The sequence below is a fragment of the Mauremys mutica genome, chromosome 18 (genome assembly GCF_020497125.1).
Source record: "Mauremys mutica isolate MM-2020 ecotype Southern chromosome 18, ASM2049712v1, whole genome shotgun sequence".
Lineage (NCBI taxonomy): Eukaryota > Metazoa > Chordata > Testudines > Geoemydidae > Mauremys > Mauremys mutica.
Window position 1 is genome coordinate 5,283,275 of NC_059089.1, and position 21,415 is coordinate 5,304,689.

Consider the following 21,415-nt stretch of genomic DNA (forward strand, 5'->3'; position numbering starts at 1 on the left):
ATCTGCCTTCAGACAGGCAACTGAGCATTGCAGGCATAGAGCTGGCAGCTGGCTGCTGAGAATTGGGCATTGTGGGAGCAAGCCCATCAACTCCAAGCAGAGAACGCTGTGCTGCAGGGTCCATCTGACTGTGCTGTCACCCAAGCTGGGACCTGCTGTTCCACTGCCTGAATGCTTTGATGGGAACTGCTCTAAATCCCAAGGCTTCCTGAACTTCATGAGCTCTTGTTCTTGCTTCATCTGCAGACATACTCTTTGGACGAGGCCAAGGTGGGCCAGGTAGTCAGCCTGCTGACTGGAGAGCTGTTGGATTGGGCCTCCACCCTGTTGGGAGCTAGCAGTCCTCGGTCAAACTGGGATGCCCTCCAGCAGGCAATATCAACCAACCACTCCCCATGGGATTCTGCTCCGCCAGTTGAGTCAATGCAAGTAGAATTATAGAATCATAGGACTGGACATGACCTCAAGAGGTCATCTAGTCCAGTCCCCTGCACTCATGGCAGGACTAAGTATTATCTAGACCAAGTAGACCTGGTGCACTGACAACTCTCCCCTAAAGAGAGGGATTGCAAGTGATGCCTGTTTTACCACTGTGTCAAGCTGGGCCATGCTATCTCAAGTTGCCCCATGAGGAACCCAGCCTGAAGGAATCTGTGAAACAAGCTAGCCCAGGCTAGGTGAAGAGGGCTAGCTTGGGCACCCTGACAGAATGGTCCCCTGATCCCTGAACTGAGGTCTTGACAAGAAGGTGTGCTGGCTCCCGGCGATTGGCACTGTATCCACAAGTACCACTTGAGTTATGAATCCCGGGACACCCCCAACCACTTCTTGTGTGGTGGGCCCTCTTTGACTTGGGTGCAGCAGACAACTTTATCAATGCAGAAGCCACCTGGTCCAGACCTAGAGGTGATAGGTCTGACAGGTGATAACTGACAGGTCCCTCTTATCCTCCAAGCCAGTGGCCACAGAAACTGTCCCTATCGAAGTTCCTATTCAAGAACATTGAGAGATCCTACAGTTCAGTGCCATCTATTCCCAGCACTTCCAACTGATTCTGGGCATCTCATGACTGGCCCTCCACAACCCCCGTATCCACTGGCATGAACTAAAAGTCAGCTTTCTCTCAGAATTCTACCAGTAGCACTGCTTGATCCCAGGAAATGGGCAGCATACAGTACTTTCTCGCTGATCCCAGTCCTTAACTTCAACCCAAAAACAGTGATTACAATGAGGGGGAAAAAATGCAGATGCCTTTCTCCAGCACAGGGACTGTGATTGCCCAATCAAGCTACAACCCAGGGTAAAAGTTCTGTTCAGGCATACATATGCCATGTCTGAACCCTAACTATCTGCTCTGCACAGCTGCCTTTTAGGAGAACCTAGCCATCGGTTTATTCATAAGTCAACTTCACGCATTTAAAAGGTGATTGCTTCTGACTAGGCATGGACTATTGGATACTGAATCAGTTTATTATTAGACCAATATCCATTACCACTGATCCCCAAGCTAATGGACTACATGGGCACTGCTTGGGAGTACACAAAACTAGACCTCCAGGGGGAATATAATCTATTATGTGTTAGAGCTGGGAATAAATGGAAGACTACCTTTCAAGCTTGTGGTTACTTTGAATATCTCGTGGTGCCCTGTGGTTTGACAAGCATGCCTGCAATGTTCCAACATTTTATTAATGACGTTCTCCAGGACATTCTGGGCCAATATGTGGTAGCTCACCTGGATGACACACTTATTTTTTCAAACAATGCTGAAAAACACACAATGTACATCCATTCCATCCTGAAGAGGCTGCGCCAACATGGCCTCTATGCTAAACTAGAAAAATGCACCTTTGATCAGTCCTCCAAAGAATTCCAGGAGTTCATCCAATCCCCCACTGATATTGAAATGGACCTATTCAAGGTAAAGGCAGTCTTCACGTGGGCAGCACCATGGCACATTTGTATCCTCCAGTGTTTTCTGGGGGCTGCAAACATCTATCAGCAGTTCATCCCAAGGTTTTCAAATGGATTGTCCCTTTCACCACTCAGCTCTGCAGAAACACCAGGTTCCTTTGGTCTCTCGAGGCCCAGCAGGGCAGTTTGAGCAATTAAAACTCGCATTTACCACCACTCCTTTATTGGTCAACCCAGATACTGCGCAGGCCATCACGATGGAAATGGATGCTTCCAATTTGTCCATAGGAGCAGTGCTATCCCAAAGATATGGTCCTCAATTATTGCTGTATCCACGTGCCTTTTACTCCAGAAAAGTCACACACATGGAGCAAAATTATGAAATTTTGGACAAAGAAATCCTGGTAGTTAAGACTGCCTTTGAAGAGTGGCACCACTTATCTAGAAGGGGACCGATACCCTGTCCAGGTGTACACTGATCATAAGAACCTGGACTATTTGCATAGGGCTAAGTCCCTCTACCAACGTCAGTGGGCCTTATTCTTTTTGTGCTTCTGTAATCTCCTATTGTCCAGGACCCAAAAATAGGAAGCCAATGCCCTGTCTCAGAAGGGAAAATGTTATACTGATCCAAAGGACTCAAACCCTAAAACTTCCTGCATCCTCAACTCTCATAACTTTCTGGGCATGGCTCCCCGCCAAGACCTGTTTAACCCGCACACAATCAGCGTCAGCCCATGGGATTCCTCCTTATAAACAGGAAGCCATAATTAGGGAACCCCACAATGTTCAAGGTAGGATAACCTATGTGAAAGGGCATATATACATTCCCCCTGGACCTCTGAGGACTACAACCCTAAAAGTATGTGACAACTCCCACCTGACAGGACATTTTGGCTACTTTAACATTCGTGCCTAGTCTCTCATCTCTTTTGGTAGTCTCACATGAGGGCTACAGTACAGATCTATGTATTCTCTTGCAATATTTGCACCCACTCCAAGATACAACACAATAATCCCTTCAGACTCTTTCAACCCCTCGAGACACCACCTAGCCCCTACATGTCATTGCCCCAGATTTTGTAGTAGAAGTACCAGAGTCCAGTGGGTTCATGACTGTTCCAACAGTCATGGACTACTTCACAAAGATGTCTCATTTTGTCCCCTGCATTGGTCTACCCTCTCCCAGGAGGCCTCCCAGCTCTGGGTGGATCAAGTTGTCTGCCTCCATGGCCTCTCGGAGAGCATCATCTCTAACCATGGTACTCAATATATTTCTTGCTTCTGGCGAGAAGCTCTCCAGATTTTGGGTATCTGCTCCTGTATCTCCTCTGCCCATCACCCCCAGACAACTGTCAAACAGAACCAACCAGATCCTGGAGCAGTATCTTCAATGCTACATAAACTTCCACCAGAATGGCTGGTCCTTGCTGGAATGCTGTTATGTTCTTACCTGAGACAGAGTTCACGTATAATAACGCAGAACACCCCTCTAGAGAACAAAGCCCTTTATTTTCAAACTATGGGTTCCACCCTCAGTTCTACCCGGAGCTACCACAGCTTCTCAAACCCAGCCGTCCTGGGCTGAATACAACAGACATGTCAAACCCAAGATTACCTAAAGGTTCACCTGGAGGACACCAAGAAGTGCTACAAATAATATGGGACTGTTGATAACAGGGGGGCCTGCGTTTTCAGTAGACCAGAGGATATGGCTCTTAATGAAACACCTATATGTGGAAGGCTATCTAGTAAATTGGACTTCTACTTCCTTGACTTTTACTGAGCTCACCTGCAAGTTAACCCAGTCACATCACTCAACTTAATACATTCCCTCTGAATACATCGTTTTCCATATCTCTTCTGAAACTCTACATTCAGGACCCATTCCCTCATCGATCCTCACTCTGTGCCCCCCCACTATGCCACTATATGTATATTGTCCACAAGATGCTTGAGGCCAGAATCAGATGGGGAGATACTCTGGTATCTTGTGGATTGGGAAGGGTACAGTCCTGAAGAAAGCTGCTAGGAACCGATGGAGAACATCCATGTCCCTGACCTGGTAAATGCCTTTCACAAAAATTGCCCCGGGAAACCTGTCCCACTACCACCCAGGGTGGGAGAGCGGTGATGTGAGGGATCATGGGTTTTGAATGCAGGCCATGCTCAGACTATGGCTGCCACTCAGCATCTCACTGGAGCCACTGGAGAAGGGGACTAGCGGAGCTCTAGCTCACCAAGGGCTCCACCTACAAAGCTCCTGATTGGGAGGAGATGTCCAGCCCCACCGATTGGCCTGGATGCTCTACGCTAACCAGAAGGAGGCACAGGAAGTTGTCTGGCAGCCAGCCAGGAATTCACCTAGTTGCTCAGTCACTACAACTCTGCCTACTGGCCTAACTCCTGAGCCTGCCTTCCTGGCTGTTCCTGATTCCCACTGTCCTTATCCAACATCTGCATTTGCCCCTGGTTCCTGCTTTTGCTCCAGGTCCCTGCTCCTATGCCACACCCCTGGCTCCCAACTCTGGCTCATACCTTTGTCTTGACCCTGATTCTGGCTCTGGCCCCTGACTCCCAACTCTAATCATTAAGCATGCCTGCCCATGCCCCATCCTTGCACTCTGATCCTCTCTCCACCTCGGTACTGAGGGGATAATTCCAGCTCTGAAAAGAAGCCAAAAGTTTTTCCTGGGATGTTCCTGAAGCCATGTCAGAAACGTCAGGGGCCAGCTCTCTGATGGCAGGTAGACGCCCAGGGAAGTGGTGAGGAGTAGGGTCGGTACAGGAGGAGCTAGTTGCTGACGTGTGGAAGAGGTCCGGACCAGAGAACAGTTTTCACCCACCTCCTGAACTGGGCCCTGCATCGCTTGTCTGGCATATGAGCCTACACAGGGGAAACACTTCCTGATCAGAGCTGGTTGGCAGGTTCTGATTAAGACCCGTGGGTTCAATATGCAGAATGCCCAGCAGTGGCTGAGCACTAATGCATGTCTCTTCTCTTTTCCTTTCTCCGCTTCTCCTGGGATCTCTAGCATTTCGTAAGTATGGCCTTTGTTTCTGTTTCCTTGTTTGTTGACGTCTTGAACAGAACCCCTCCGCCATCTCATTTTTCTCTAGGGCTTCCCCTGCTTGAAGGCTGCATAGTCATCTTGTCAGATGATTGATGGCTGCACCTGGATGCCTAAATAGAACAGATTTCAGTCACCCTCATCTCTAACCTGGAGACTACAGGTCCCAGCATGCTTTGCCCTAACTTGATCCAAGCAAGAACAGCTGTTGCCAGAGGTGCTAGAACTAGGGATGCAGGGGGTGCTGCCACATCCCCTGGCTTGAAGTGGATTCTATCATACTGAGAGTTTACAGTTTAGTTCAGTGGCTCTCAGCACCCACCCTCCACAAATTGTTCCAGCACCCCTGGGCGTTGCATGCTGGATCTGTAGTCTCTAAGGTCCAAACCTCCATGTTAAGAGTGAGGGCTAGTGTCAGCCATTTTGCAGGCCATACTTTGGGTATCCTTGTGCTAGCTTTGGGAGCAGCCACCTTCCCAGCCTCCTGTAACAGCTGTAAATAACCAGTACACAATGGTTTGATAGTCTCTTCTCAGCCAGTCCCTGACTTCTGTATGGTTCCATGTGGCCTGGGTCTCTTCCGCAGAGCCAGACTGTGTGTTGGGAGGGTCTCTCTGTTGTCTGGTGAGAACTTGCTCTCTCTGTCTGTCTGTTTCATGTTGTCTTCAGTTCAAAGCTGTGTAGTTGGTTAATGGCTTAAAATGGTTTCCCAGGGCATTCAGGGGCTACGCAGAGAGGAAGAGACGGAAACGAGAAAATGATTCGGCAGCTGTTATTCAGAGGTAGGGCCTGTTTTCCTGTAACCTTGCCTGGCATTGCATGGGCCCGTCGGGTGTCATCAGTGACGCTTGATGATGTTGAACGTGGTTGTCCCTTGTCTGTGTTGCTGTTTTAGTGAGGACGCTAGTAGTGGCCATGCTGAAAGTCTGCAGGGCAATGAGTCTATGGTAAGCAAGCTAGCCAGTCTCCAGCCTTCTTAAAGGGACACTGTCAAGTACTTTAAGCTCCAAATCAAAACAGACAGGCTCTTAAAGCTCAGATATATAATCATGTAGGTGCATAACTTACAGATGCAATGAATTATATTACTTCAGTAACTCTTTGTGATAATGGCCAGTTAAATGCCTGGCAGGTCATTTCCATTTACAGTTGTTGAACTTTCTAATGTCACAAATGTACCAGCACATGTGTATTTTTGGCAGCTGGATGGGCAGGATAAGACTCTGCATTATGACTGCTGTTAAAAACAACCATATTCACTGCAGCTCTATTCAAAACAGAGGGAGAAAAAAATCAATGTTTCTGCAACACAAAAGGATGAAATTGGCAGGGAAAAGAAGGCATTTTCTAGTGTCTAGAGTTTTCTTTTTTTATCAGCAATGGAAAGAACGGAGAGAGAATTACAGCCCCTATAAATGACTAGCCAGTGTCTCTTTAAAAAGGAGATGGCTCAGAGTTCTCTAGATGGCGATAGGACTGTGTTAGAAAAGAGAGAGTCTTCATTGTTCATCAAGCCTGGCAGTATTTGAGCTGTGCACCTGCCATGGATGTACACAACAGTCAGGTAATTCGGTTACTGGGCCCTACCCTGAGTTGTTAGAGGAGAGAGTAAATGGAGGGTAGCGTGATGCGGTCTTTGTGGGAGTATGCAATGCATCCCCTTACCTCCCACGGACCCTCGGGATCAGGGCAGGTTGCAGGGTCCAAGTCAGTTTGCATTCCCTCTTGTGGTGGAGAAGAGACAGGATTTGGTTGCAATGAATGAAGTGGATTCATTACTGAGGCTGCAGGACATAGCCAGGCCCCTGTGGTTCTCTCTGGCTCTTAGTGCCCCGGTTAACTCTGCTGCCTTCCCTGAGCTAAGGGGTCAGTGCCATGAAGTGGAGCTCTCTATTCAATCCCAGCCTCTCCTCCATCTCAGAGGCTCACCCCAGAGTCCTTTCCACTGTCAGGAGGAGGTGTAAGAATTTAAGCAGTGGAATTGGAGCTGCAGCATTGCGCTAACCATGGCAATGTGTCTGGTGCATTGGCAAAAACACTGCCTCAGTCACTGGACTTGCACCTTGCCATTGTATGTCCCCTTAAAAGGGGTATGTGCCAGTGAAACCCTGGGGCTTGAGATTGCCTCAGGCAGCAACTGCAGGGGAATGGAGGAGTCCGTGGTGGTTGCACAGTTAAATGTCAGGATTGTTGGGTTTAGGTCCTGTATTGCGGCAGAAGGGATCTGATTGAGAAGCTAAAGTACTTAAAAGATTCTCCTAATAAAAGTGCTTCTGTTGAGTATGCAGAGGAGTCCAGGAGAGCTGGCTGTATTTTAAAGAAGCCTTATTTAGGGCGCAGGAACAAACCATCCCGTTGTGCAGAAAGAATAGCAAATATGGCAGATGACCAGCTTGGCTTAATAGAGAAATCTTCGGTGAGATTAAACACAAAAAGGAAGCTTACAAGAAGTGGAAACTTGGACAGATGACTAGGAAGGAGTATAAAGATATTGCTCGAGCATGCCGGGGTGTAATCAGGAAGGCCAAAGCACACCTGGAATTGCAGCTAGCAAGGGATGTGAAAAGTAACAAGAAGGGTTTCTACAGGTATGTTAGTAACAGGAAGAAGGTCAGGAAAAATGTGGGACCCTTACTGAATGGGGGAGGCAACCTAGTGACAGATGATGTGGAAAAAGCTGAAGTACTCAATGCTTTTTTTGCCTCTGTCTTCACAGACAAGGTCAGCTCCCAAACTGCTGCACTGGGCAACACAGTATGGGGAGAAGGTGAGCAGCCCTCAGTGGTGAAAGAACAGGTTAAGGACTATTTAGAAAAGATGGACGTGCACAAGTCCATGGGCCGGATGCAATGCATCCAAGGGTGCTGAGGGAGTTGGCTGATGTGATTGCAGAGCCATTGGCCATTATCTTTGAAAACTCGTGTTGATCAGGGGAGGTCCTGGATGATTGGAAAAAGGCAAATATAGTGCCCATCTTTAAAAAAGGGAAGGAGGTCTCTTCCAACCTTAATCTTCTATGATTCTATGCAAATTCCTCAATCCAGACAGACCTGCCTGCTGTGTAGTGTAGGAAATTGTACCCCAGGATGGGCTGCATCTGTCTCAAGAATCTTTTGGATGGAATGCCTCCCAGGGGTATGGCGTCGCGGCTGTACAGACGGTGGTGGAAAGTTGGTGCTGGCAGCAGTAGGAGCGATATTTAGAAAGAGAAATAACAAATAGCACCTCTTTCAATTTTTAACTTAACTGCTGCTTTCTGCATTTGGATGGATGAAAAGATTTTTGACAAGTTAAAAGATCAGATTGTGTGGTGTTGGTGAGTGCAGGCATTAGTAATTTGCCCCAAGTCCCCTCGTCACATGAGTCCTGGGTGGGTCATCGTATCTCCTGTGACTTCCACTCCTCCAAGGGTAACTGCTGCTGCTCCTTGGCTCTTTGGCTGCTCCTTATGGATAAGGACAGAGATCAGACAGTTGCACAAATCAGTAAGGATGGAGAGGCCTAGTAGATGGGATCATGTCACTCCTTTCCCAGAGCATTTCTTTCTAGAGGGGCGGGGGAAGGGATCCTTTTACTCCCATGTTTACTCTCTCCTGATCTCCCATGGGCTTTGTGTCATGGTGACCTTCCCTCCAGCTCTGGAGAGTGGGATACAGCTCCCCCGAGAGCCCGTTAGTGCTGCTCTCAGCACTGCTCTGGGGATCTCTGGAGCGCGGCCCAGAGCTCTCACTTAGGGACAGACCATGCTGTCCTTGTTGTTTTCAGCACAGTGAGAGAATGCTCTCATGCTGCAGAGCCCTGTTCCCACGGGGCTGGGTCCACCCTGCAAGAGGAGCGGAGCGTTTGACAGGGAATGGTTTTGCTTATGCCAAAGCTGGTTACAGCAGCCTGGGTGGTTGAGATTAGCATGTTAGCTCTAACAGGGGAATGCAAACATTTCATCATTAACCTGGTACAATGTAGGTTTGAAAGCTGCATTTTACTGGGCTCCCTTCCAGAAATGTGCCCATTTCCTTTCAAGAATGACACGTTACGCTGACGTCTCAATTGTAATCAGATCTGATACCTCTGGCTGGGCACTGGCCAGTTGCCACAGGGATCAGGAAGGAATCCTGCCCCCACTCCATCTAGAGCACTGCACAATAGCCAGGGGCAGCATGTGTTTAGGAAGCCACAAGTCTAGGTCTCAGCTGGGGACCGGATACCCATCTAAAAGGGGCCAGTGGCCTGACCCATGATAGTGAATATTGTGACTTCCCGGTAAATTTGATCAGTCCTGCCAGGTGCCAGATGAGTGTAATTTACACACCAAGGAGCCAGATAGAGAAGCAAGTTGAAGTAGGATGGAGGCTTTTCTTTGCCCCATCCCACATGTATGAATTACACCAGCTGAGTCCCCTTTGAGCCAGCTCTGACATACTGCTTAGTTCCCACTGTGGTGAGTGGGTGTGAGTCTGTCAGTCTCGGGGAACCTAGAGATGGTGCAGCGTCCCCTCGGGGCTCCATCTGTGTTTGGGCCTCGGCCGTGGTCTCTCTCAGGGTATATTTGCACAGCCCGCGGCAGCACGCTGCCAGCCTGGGCCGATAGAGGTGGTCTGGTGGGGCTCATGCTAGTGCCCTGACAATGGCTGTGTAGACAGTGCTTTGAAGTTGCGATTCAGGCTGGGGCTTGAACTCTGAAGCCTGGGGAGGGTGCTGGGCTCCCAAACTCAGCCCCCACTCGAGCTGTAACTAAAGTGCTGTCTACACAGCTATTTAGAGCGCCAGCGTGAGCCCCACTATTGTCCTGGGCTGGGAGGCTCCCTGCCGGGGGCTGTGGCGCTGTATCCTCCGGGCAGCTGCTGACAGTCAAGTCTGATTTGTATCGAACTGAGTCTGGGGTGATTTCCTGGGGGCAGTTGCTATGTATCAAGGTGCCATCCTGCGGCATCCTTTCCCTCTGGGGTCTCTGCTTCCTCTGTGTCTCCACCCATCCCCTGGCCTGTGAATCCAAGGCAGGAAGGTACCTGTTGAGAGATGCACTATTAGCAAGTAGAGGCAAAACACCTGCCCCAGGGGAACCTTCCTGCTTCATGACGGTCACATTCCGGGGGGCAATCCAGATCAGTGAGCCCTGTACCTTGGAGTGGAATTTACAGATGGAAGAGGCCCCTGGGGGGTCAGTGCAGGAACCCGCCTGCCTAGCGTTCAAGTCACTAACGTCAGTGAATGTCAGCACTGGAAGCACCCCCAAATGTGCTTTGGGAATGGGCAGAGCTGTGAGTGTGGCACGAGCATGGGGGGTGACGAGGACCTCTGCACTCCTGCTGTACTGTCTGGGGCAGGGAGGAGTGGAACACCTGCCTTTGGTTTCCAAGTGGATGGGAAGAGTTAACAGCTCCTCGAGCCCTTTGCCAGCTAAGGTGGGCAGCATGCTCTGGGGCCGTGGGAAGGTAGGTGGGGAAGTGTGAATCAGGGAGAGTGGAGGCAACAGCCTGGAGGAGGTTGCGTGAGGATGGCTGATGCACAGCAGCCCCGTGGCACAGGGATTGAAAGGGAACACAGCCACTCCCCTCAGCTGGCAGACAAGCCACACCCTGGCCACTGAACAAATGCAGCTGGAGTTGCTCTGAGAGTTCTGCTGTGCCCTGTGTGACTGCATTTAAATGCCTGGAAAACGGGAACCTTCCCCTCGCTGCTTCTGCTTGGGCCAGTTGGTTGTTAACCCCAGCGCTCATCACTGGGTTTGTGTTGCTTTTCTTTCAGGAATTTTCGGAAGCATTTGCGCATGGTGGGGAGCCGCCGGGTGAAAGCGCAACGTGAGTAAGAAGCCACAAGGCATGGCCGGGAGATGGGAGGCAGAGAGTTAATGCCAATGGAACATGGGGCTGGAGAACAGAGCTGAGGAACCAGACTCCTCTGTAATTAGTCATTGTTTTGCTGTCTGTTGTAAGCAGAGGGCTGGAAAGCACCTGGCACAGGCGCTGAGAAGAGGTTTTCCTCCCTCACACTGCTGTGTGTAGAGAAGAGGCCAGCTGGTCCCCCAAGCCTCCATACACACCAATGTATGACACTGGCCTTTAACTGTGTGACGTGACATAGCATAGCATAGCAGGCAGCGTGACGTGACATAGACCCCTTCCCCTCACTGGATAGGCGTCCCAGCGTGCAGAGTCCACGTTGTTGTCAGGGCCATGCAGGAGCAGTCAGGAGGGGTCCCCAGCTCTGTGTGGGATGCGGGTGCATGTGGCTCCTGTACTCACTAATGCTAGAGATGGTACATAAGAGGGCTGCACTGCACTACAGGGTTAGACTCCTAATTAAGTCGCTCTGAGAGAGATGCAGCGCGTAATGAGGGCTGCCAGGCTTCTCACTGCTTCATGGGGCATAGCTACAAACCCGGGAGGCTTTGTGTTTTCACAGGGCTGAGCTGTCCCTTTCCCACCTCTCTCCTCCCATCCTGCTCCCCACCCCCTACCTGCTGCCCTCACCTCCTGCCTGCCCACATTTAAGCTAAGAGGAAAACCCAACTCTGCCACTGTAGTGTGACTAGTGGGCTCTGGCAGCTGGGGAGCGCGACAGTTTGCGCTTAAATAAAGAGAGTTCTGTCCATGGGGCCTGCAGGGTGACTGTAAGGGCTACAGACAGGGTGGCCGACATATGGGCCAGGACCCTGTCCTGCGGCCAGCAGTTCTCTCTGTAATTACCAAGGCAATCTGATTTGCAGCTCAGAAGCTGGGCACAGACTCCTGGCCCCTTCTTTCACCCTCCCCTTCCCTAGTAGTGGCCATTTGTACGCACCGTGGCGGCAGGGGCCCATGAATCCCCACACCCCAGACTCTCAAGGACTTGCTTTCCAGCTTCCTTCCTCCATCCCTTCTGCCGGTGCTGAGCCCTGTGGTACCTTCTCTCTGCCTCTCCCCTACCGCTGAGCCCAGCAGCACTGGGCCCACAGAGGAGGCTGCTTTCCTACCCACCCTCCCAGCTGTTGCCACTACTGAGCCCAGGTTCCGGGAATCACCTGCTTCTTTCAGTGCCTCCAAGAACAGGACCCAGAGGGAGAACCCCTTATGGGGAGGTGTGAGATGGGTAGGGGTGGAGTAGGAAAAGAGATGTGAGGAGAATGACCAAGTGGGCCATGTGTGGAAGGGAGGAGATGGGGGCCAGGGAGAGGCAGAAGAGGGTGTCTGGTCTTAGGGGCTGGTGAGCTAGTCAGCAGCAGAGGGGAACGTCGAACGACGCTTGGGGAAGTAGTGCCCTTTGCAGTCACGCTGCCACACTTTTCTCTTGCCAGCCCCCAAGCCCTATCAGCAAGGGCAGCTCACCCCTCAGCCCAGCACGTGTGTGACACCCCTGCATGGCCTGGTCCAGTTTGCTCCTTGTCCAGGGAGGCCATTGCCATTGGGGTAAGAATCGAGTGCGCTGCACACAGTCCTCCAGGATTTACTAAGCTCTCGATCGCTGAGCTCCCATTCAGGCAGGTGATACCAGTTGTGCTCCCGCTTGGTGCTGTCGTGCTGCTGGTCAATGCCTGCCGAGAATGAACCACCACTCCTAGGAGAGGGGTGTGTCTTCCCAGTCTGACCCTTCCTCTCCTTTTGTACACACTGTGGGCATGTCTAACTGCAGCGGGCGAGTGATTGCCACTTGAGCTGACATACTTGAGCTAGCTTTAACCTAGCTTTTACCAGAGGAGTGAAGCTACAGCAACATGCGCTTCAGTGTGGGCTCTATGAGACTGTCAAAGGCCCCCGGGAAATTACCTAGGGTCCAGCCTGCGCTGATGCGGCTTTGCTGCTTTGGCACCCAAGCTAGCTAGATTAAAGCTAGTCTGGGTGTGTCACATCAAACTGCAGTCACGCCCCCTGATAGCAGTCTAGACATTTCCTTTGACAAGTAGTGTAAATAATGAACAGTGGTGACATCTGAAGTGGCATTACTGGTATCCGAGTTAGGCCCCTTTGAAATGGAATGGGGGCACCTCATCTCAGAGCTATTGTTTCAGGCTCTCTGCAGACTCAGGCAGACAACATTGCAGATAACACTCAGGTCATGTTTTCAAGAGATATGTTTTAAAAATGAAAGCTGAGGCTGCAGAACAATTGTGAGGCTTATATGTGTCCCTCTACCTCCTAGCTAGTCCTTTACATCTCCCCCAAAGGAGGCCCCCACATCTTGGAAAACACCCCAACAAATAATAAAGATCTTCTCATACTCTCATAGTGCATGTGCATGGAGATGTTGGAACTATAATTAATAAATTCAAGTTTGAGCAATAATGTTTAGGGGCAGATTACCAAATTCCTCTTCTGTGTCTCACTCGCCAGCACACACTTGTGTGCAGAAATTGACACCTGTATCCCATCAGCCATAGGCTGGGCACTTGTTTGTCACATGGAAGAACAAATATGCAAGTGTGTTTGTGATCTTTAGCGTTGATGGAACCCTGCTGGGTGTTGTGTGTTTTGCTGGCAGAGCAGCAGTGGCCTTGGAGTCTGTTAATGTCCCGGTTTGGTTTTATCCTAGCATTTGGTGAGCGGCGAGAGAGAAGCTTCAGCAGGTCCTGGAGCGACCCAACTCCCATCAAAGCTGATTCCTTCCATGACTCTCGAGAAAGTGAGTTCTGAGCCCTTTGAGCTTCTTCCCATGGCCAAAGCTGCCAACCAAGGCATTGATTGGAATCTCATACGAGTGAACTGTCCATCCTTCTGGCCCCCTGTGACTGCTTCCTTTCATTAGAGCGAAGTAGTTAACACTCCACATATGCACATCTAGCCTTACCTCTGGTGCTCTTTAGTTGCAGAATGAATGCCCAACAAAGTGTGGCCTATAGGCTTGTCACCACTTCCCATGTTCCATAAGGGCTAACCACTGCACTGCACTGCCATGTTCACACCCATCAGCACTCCAGGGGTTAATCAATCACAGTGAAGCAGGCTGGGGCACAACACCTAGTGCCTGCTGGCAGGAACTCGGAGCACAGGAGAGGTGACCCTTGAGATGTGTCTTTGTGCCACCTGCAGAGCTGTTAACCAATCTGGATTTAAAGTTTTACAGCAGAGATGGTCTACTGGGGGGACCTGGTCTCCCATGGCCCTGCAGAGGTTTCACATAGGTAACCCGCCCCACACTGTGTAAACGCCCTGCATAGACCCCCAGGGATCCCCAGTGTCCTCTCTCTGCCTCAGCATGTTAGAAATAGTCCAGAATGTGGTGAAACCACTGCAAGCCCCTGGATTCTTATAGATCACTGACATGTTCCAGGCTAGGGGAGTTATTCTCATGGTCGGGTAGGCCTGGGCCTTGCTGTTCTAAGGGTGGATCATATTGTTTAATCATTAAACTAATAAGCAAGGAACCAACTCTCCAAAGCCAGAGGGCATTGTGGGAGAGGGTGGGTGGGGAAAGCACTAGAAGGACCAGGTTCAAAACGTGACCTGATTGTTCCCAGGCAGTCTGAATTCCACCCCTTCCCCAGCCATCTCAGCCACTAATGGAAAGGGAGCATTTCAGAAGGGGTATGTTCTCCCCTGCACCTGTCACTGACCCTCTGGCTGGCACTGGGGGCTTGGCTCTCTTGCCTGGGGAGGTTTAGGTTGGATATTAGGAAAAACTTTCTCACTAGGAGGGTGGTGAAGCACTGGAATGGGTTCCCTAGGGAGGTGGTGGAATCTCCTTCCTTAGAGGTTTTTAAGGTCAGGCTTGATGAAGCCCTGGCTGGGATGATTCAGTTGGGGATTGGTCCTGCTTTGAGCAGGGAGCTGGACTAGAGCAGTACTTCTCAAGCTATCTGATGTGGGGGACCGGCAATTTTTTTTTTCCAATGTGCCAGGGACCGGTGCCGTATTATTATCCTACTCGACACTCTTATGAGGAAACTCGCCGCGGACCGGCACCAGTCTTCGGACCATCACTTTGAGAAGCACTGGATTAGATACCTCCTGAGGTCCCTTCCATCCCTGATATTCTATGATTCTGTGATTCTATTGCTTAACAGTGCCTGAGTCACTGGCTTCAGGAACCATTCTTAGCCTTTAGTGTGCTATTATTTTATTTTGATTTCGAAGTATGTTTTCCCCAAGGAGCATCAAACAGCATGAGGCAGCGATTTATGGGAGCAGATTGAGGCCTGCTAGGTTTTCCTGGGACAGCTGCTCAGTGACTTTAGAGGGCTGCACCATTACAGTTTGGCAGGTCCTAAAAGTCCGATGAGTTTCTTTGACCTGCCAAGAAACTCTGAATCCTGGGGTGCCATGTTGCCACAACCTGCCTGCGACTCGCCCGTTCAAACTCCATCATTTCTTGAACCGCAGGATTCCAGCTCAGTCTGGGTAGCATGTGGAGCTGAATCTAGCACTGACTGAGTAACTCCGGAGTGACTGAATGCAGTGCAACACTTCTGTGTCCCAGGGAGCACTGCCGTCAAACTGCCTCTGAAATAAGGGAGCTCTGTGCATTATTGCTCTTTCTTAGGGTATGTCAGCACTGCAGTCAGGGTGTGGGACTGTAGCATGTGTAGACAGACCCACACTCGCTTTCATCAAGCTAGCTCGGGTTCCTGGAGCAGTGACGTTGCAGCAGCACGGACACCAACATGGGCTAGTTACCCGAGTCATTTCCCAGGGTCCTGGATGAGCTGGTACAGGCTGCGCTGCAGCCCATGCTGCTGCAGCTTCACCGCTACGTTTAGTCATGCTAGCTGCATTCAGGCCAGCGTGGCTCTGGCTATATGTGTTGCAGTCAGGCCCCCAGTTATCTGTCTGGTTAAATGGTCCGGAGATTAGGGGTGAAGCACTGAACCCTTTGGAACGGTCCCTGTGGTGACTCTCGTCACTTTGGGAATGAAGATTGTAAGTCTGGTGGCGTGTGATAAATTGAACAAGTTAGTCACCCTGCCAACAGGATGGGGTGGAGAATGCAAGAAGCCCTGTGGCCTGGTATAATGCTTCTGTCCCGCTGTTGTCTGGCAGGCCATGATCTTCAGGACTACTGCTATGCTCTGGATGATGACTTTGACTTGAACTGGGAAACAGAGAAGGAACTTGAAGCTATGGCGTGTGATGGAGATGACTTTATTCCACCAAAAATAATGGTGAGGGCTGTTCCCACCCCCCACCCTCCCTTGCCCATGCACCTCGTTCATCTTTTCACAGCTGCTGATTAGGATATTCATGGAAGAAGGGCAGAACCTCCAGTTCCGCCTCACAGCTCTTCAGATCTCTCTTGGGGCTACTTTGGGGTAAGGGAGGACGCCATTTGTGATGAGGCATGGAAAGGAAATTATCCAGCTTGGTTCTCAGATTCTAGGGAGAGTGTGCAGGGCTGGCAGTTAGAAACACCCCCCCTTCCTCATTTGACTTGTACAGTGCAGCTCCACGATGCCATTTGTGTACTTTAACCTATTCTTATAGGCTAGGCCCTTCAGCCTTCCCTCCTCTTTACTCCTGTTCTCGCTGGTCTGGTTTAGTGACGTCCTTATGTAGGGTCAAATCTGACGTCCTTCCTTAGCCCTCACGCAGGCAAATGACAATTGACTGAGCAAAACCTGAGCACAGAACTCTGAGTGTGACCCCTGCTCAAGTGGCTAGTTGGGCAGCAGCACCATTAGGGCATTGCTGATGCTTCATCTGAATGGGCCCCGCTGTGGCCTGCCATTGGGTTGATAAAACTCCGTATACGCCTCCATTTTATTCTTTCTCTGGCACCCCCCACCAAGGCAGATTTTTTTTCCTAGTGCAAGGGGTGGGGGTGTCAGGGTAAGACATCTCCCCACAGGTTTAACAGGAAATGGAAATATGGGACCCGATCCTTCTTTAACTTACTGCCTGGGTCTAGGTCAGGAGGGACTTGAGTTGTCAGCAGAGCCACGATGGGGTGTGCTCCCACTGAGCTTTGTCACTGGGCTGATGCTCCAGGCACTTCCTTAGTTAACATTTCACTGGTGCAGCTGACTAGCCTCCCTCAGTGCTGATGATGGCTGGCTTGCTGAGCTGTTCCCTTGCTACGGCCTGGATGCAAAAGGCTGATGAAGTGAGCAGTCAAGGAGCCCAGGGGCTAGAGGGGGCCTAGCGGAGGAGTGGCCAGGATATTCCTGCTGAGCAGGCTTTCACTTTAGTTACCAGCAGGGGGAGGAATCCCAGCTTTCCCCAGATACCAGTTATGAATTTTGGCTTGACGGTCTAGTTGATGCCATGTCAGGAGGGTGCCTTTAAGCAAAGGCCCTTGCTGCAATCAGAACCGTACTGCATAATGTGTTTGGCTGTCTTAGGCCATACCACTGTTTTCTAGACATGGAGGGACTAGCTGGGCCCAGGGTCCCTTCTATTTGCTTTCTGCAGTTCAGAGAGAGAATAGAAATACTGTAGCCTCTTTTAGCAGCTTATTTCTGACCTGAAAGAAGAAATATTTGCATCCAGAGGGATTACAGAGACTTCTTATGGAATAAGGATGCAGACAGCATCATTCCCAGTGTACAGTGCCTGCCCACAGTCCCTTTGTGTCTCTGCTCATGACCCATTTCTATTTCTCATTTCTGTTCCTAGCTTATTTCTTCCAAGGTCCCCAAAGCTGAGTACATCCCAACGATTATCCGCAGGGATGACCCCTCCATCATCCCCATTCTCTACGTGAGTAGCCTAGCTCTTTGCATGTTCATTGGGTACTGGAACGTTGGGTTGGCTCATATGTGGAAATGAGTTTAGTGATTGTATCCTAGTCCCTAGATGGCATCAGAATATCTGAGAAGAACGATCGCACAACTGAGCAAAGCTGGCAAATACCTGCTCAAGAGAGGCCCAGTATTTTGGCAGCAGACATATTAGGTCAGGATTCAGGTTTATTGGCAGAGCTCTGTGGGGTGCCCAGGACTGGAATAGTGGGGTGGCTGTAGGACAGGATGAGGGGCACTATCAGAAGCATGTGTCTAGGGACCTGGGACTGGAATAACAAGGGGGCTGTGAGCTGGGACTGAGGAACATCGTCCATGCTATGTGACACCAGGAGTTGAATAGAGTCAAGGTTGCAGGTCAGGACCGAGGCACATTAGCAGAGCTCTGTGTGTTGGAAGGCTACACCGTTCTTTGCTGCATTTGAGCCGTTCCTAGACAGTTCAGGACTCCACATATCTCTGCAGTGGACCTCAGTCCTGGGCTCACCCAACACATTTCCCTATTCAACGCACAAACAATGTGCAGTATTTACTTTTTGAAGTCCACCTACTTCCTGTAACTTACAAAGCTTTTGTTTATTTTCACACATGGATCTTAACATAAGGGCAATGATGCTTGTGATGTTGACTGAGACCACCAGTTGGTTTAATTGAATCTCAACTTACATGCTTACGTAGTGTAGCATTGTTCTCTGTCGCATGAGGAGATCTCTTTAAATGATGAGTATCTAGCAGCACCTAGGTTTGAAACATCCTTTCTGTTCGGTTCCAGGATCATGAACACGCCACCTTTGAAGATATTCTAGGTACGTGAGTGTTATTTTCTTTGTCTTTTCCCCCACTCAGAGTTTCATGTGAACAGTAACAGGGAGCTCTCCAGCAGCTGAGTGCATGGGGGTTTTCATTGTAATCCAGTGTTCTATCATATCCAGCCTCCATTGGGAAAAACTATGGATTCCTGACTCCCAAAGTTTTAAAATCTGGGGCCTGTTTTGAAATCAGTGGGGCCTGTGGGTGTTCAGAGCCTCTGAAAGTCAGGCCCATGATGTTTTACAGAATAAACACAAATGAGAGCCAGTGAAAATCTCTGTAGAAGAGCCAGTGTTTCACCTTCTGTGTGGCTCACGTCTCTTCCCTTCATTGTTTTCTGCAGAGGAAATAGAGAAGAAGCTTAACATTTATCAGAAAGGCTGCAAGATTTGGAAGATGCTGATTTTCTGTCAGGTACGTGAAAGGCATTGGGGCCCTTGGCACTTTGTTAAAAGCCAATATTTTCTCCAGGAACAAATTAACTCCAGAAAACAATATTCCAAAGCCAGCCTGTAGCAGGCTTTTATTAAAGCAATCACATCTTTAAATTCCCATTTGCTGACCTCTGAGCATCCTCAGCTTGCTGTGATGGCAGCAAAGGACGTTTGGTTTAGTGCAGCAAATGCAGGGTTTGGCAGCTTTTCAACAGCTTTCTAGCAAATCCACGCAATCTGACTTCAGAAGGAAGCTCACAGACAAAGGGGCAGGGATTTGGAGCTTGATAGTTATTGATTACTTTCATAAAGCATCCTGCAGTATGCGTTAATACAAGAACATAGGAACTTCTATACTGGATGAGGCCAGGGTTTCTGTCCCTGCCAATGGCCAGCACCAGACCTTGCCGTGAGCAGTTATGGAGTGACTTGCCCAAAGAGAGGTTTCTGCTGAGTCTTCTCATGCCCTGGAGCAGGAATGTTGCAATCCAACCAAACTTTTGAGATTTTTGTTTTTAATCCTTGCTGACATAACTGTGGATTTTCTCACAATCCATATAAATGTGTCTTCTACAATTAGAGTAATGATGGTTTTCCATGCCTCCTGGCCTCTGTTTGCCTATCATTTCCCTACCCCACACCATCAGAGATCCTTAAAGCAGCAATACCAGTCAGTGATTCAATGGCTTTATCATTTTTATGTAGGCTGCACTTGGTTACTAGATAGATTCATAGATTCCAAGGCCAGAAGGGACCATTGTCATAATCTAGTCTGACCTCCTGTGTAACAGAGGCCAGAGAAGCTCCCCAAAAGATCTTTTAGAGAAACATCCAGTCTTGATTTTAAAATGGCCAGTGATGGAGAATCCAACTCAACCCTTGATAAATTGTTCCAATAGTTAATTACTCTGACTGTTAAAAATGTAGGCCTTATTTCCAGTCTGAATTGTCTGGCTTCAACTTCCAGCCATTGGCTCATGTTACACCTTTGTCTGCTAGATTGAAGAGCCCATTATCAAATATTTGTTCCCCATGTTCTCTTTGTTAAGCTAAATAGATTGAGCTCCCCGAGTCTATCACTCTAAGGCAAGTTTTCTAATCCTTTCATCATTCTCCTGGCTCCTCTCTGACCTCTCTCCAATTTATCAACATCCTTCTTGATGGGAAATATCCCTGAATGTTCAGATAAAGTTTCCAAGTGAGATGAATTTCTTGGTCTCCCTTATTATTCCCCAATCTTCATATTTACACTGTGAAGATTTTAATCCAGAAATGTTATTGGGTCTTTCAAGAGCAGAGCTGGCTAAATAGTTCACTCTGATTATAAATATAAGAAAATATAATAATTGGAGATATACCAATCTCCTAGAACTGGAAGGGACCTTGAAAGGTCATTGAGTCCAGCCCCCTGCCTTCACTAGCAGGACCAATTTTCATCCCAGATCTGTAAGTGGCCCCCTTAAGGATTGAACTCACAATGCTGGGTTTAGCAGGCCAATGCTCAAACCACTGAGCTATCCCTCCCCCCATGTGCATGAATAAAGTTCAGAGTTCAGTTTGCTATGATCTGTGGGGGTATCCTGTTTACTATTCAAAAGTATAGGGGTGGCTACTGGGGAAAATGTTTTATATATTTTAAAACTTACAAGAATTTAAGTGTTAAGTGTGACAAAGTTCCTCCTCTATGTTGGTGGGTCCTGCGCTTTTTGGCAGATTTGCTCACCTCAGTGATCTTCCCCATAGTCTGGGTCAACTTCTCCTGTGTCTGATCAGGAGTCGGGAGGTTTGGGGGGAACCCAGGCCCACCCTCTACTCCGGGTTCCAGCCCAGGGCCCTGTGGATTGCAGCTGTCTATAGTGCCTCCTGTAACAGCTGCACGACAGCTACAACTCCCTGGGCTACTTCCCCCTGGCCTCCTCCAAACACCTTCTTTATCCTCACCACAGGACCTTCCTCCTGGTGTCTGATAGTGCTTGTACTTCTCAGTCCTCCAGCAGCTACACCCTCACCCTCTCAGCTCCTTGTGCCTCTCACTCTCAGCTCCTCACACACACTTCCTCTCCTCTGGCTCCCCCCGCCTGACTGGAGTGAGCTCCTTTTTAAACCCAGGTGCCCTGATTAGCTGCCTTGATTGGCTGCAGGTGTTCTAATCAGCCTGGCTGCCTTAATCGGTTCTAGCAGGTTCCTGATTACTCTAGTGCAGCCCTGCTCTGGTCACTCAGGGAACAGAAAACTACTCATCCAGTGACCAGTATATTTGCCCTCTACCAGACTCCTGTACCCTACTGCTCTGGGTCTGTCACATAAGGCTATTTGGCTGAAAATTCATACTGGGAACTGCATCTGTTGCCATTCACTATTCTCCTGTCTCAGCCGTTTGAGTCATCCAGTCAGGAAGAAGAAACAATACCATGTGATTTAGGCAACCAATCACTCATGCATAGCAAAGAGGGAATATTCTAAGCGAACAGTTTGTGGACAACCTGAAAGCTGAAAATTATTTAGCAATCCCTAATGTAGCAGTCGTGCTCCCGGAACCC

General features: G+C 49.4%; 1 protein-coding gene across 3 annotated transcripts in view; it reads left to right on the forward strand.

Annotated features, from left to right (window-relative positions):
- Positions 1-21,415, forward strand: part of NSMF (NMDA receptor synaptonuclear signaling and neuronal migration factor) — a 69,053-nt gene that overhangs the window by 36,954 nt on the left and 10,684 nt on the right. For 2 of the 3 annotated variants that reach the window (XM_044992853.1, XM_044992855.1), the window contains 7 exons: positions 5,699-5,767; positions 10,731-10,783; positions 13,491-13,580; positions 15,935-16,056; positions 17,507-17,590; positions 18,404-18,437; positions 18,785-18,855. In XM_044992853.1, the coding sequence (XP_044848788.1) occupies positions 5,699-5,767; positions 10,731-10,783; positions 13,491-13,580; positions 15,935-16,056; positions 17,507-17,590; positions 18,404-18,437; positions 18,785-18,855 (523 nt within the window). The remainder of the gene's footprint in view (positions 1-5,698; positions 5,768-10,730; positions 10,784-13,490; positions 13,581-15,934; positions 16,057-17,506; positions 17,591-18,403; positions 18,438-18,784; positions 18,856-21,415) is intronic. The other variant, XM_044992854.1, reaches the window with a different exon arrangement.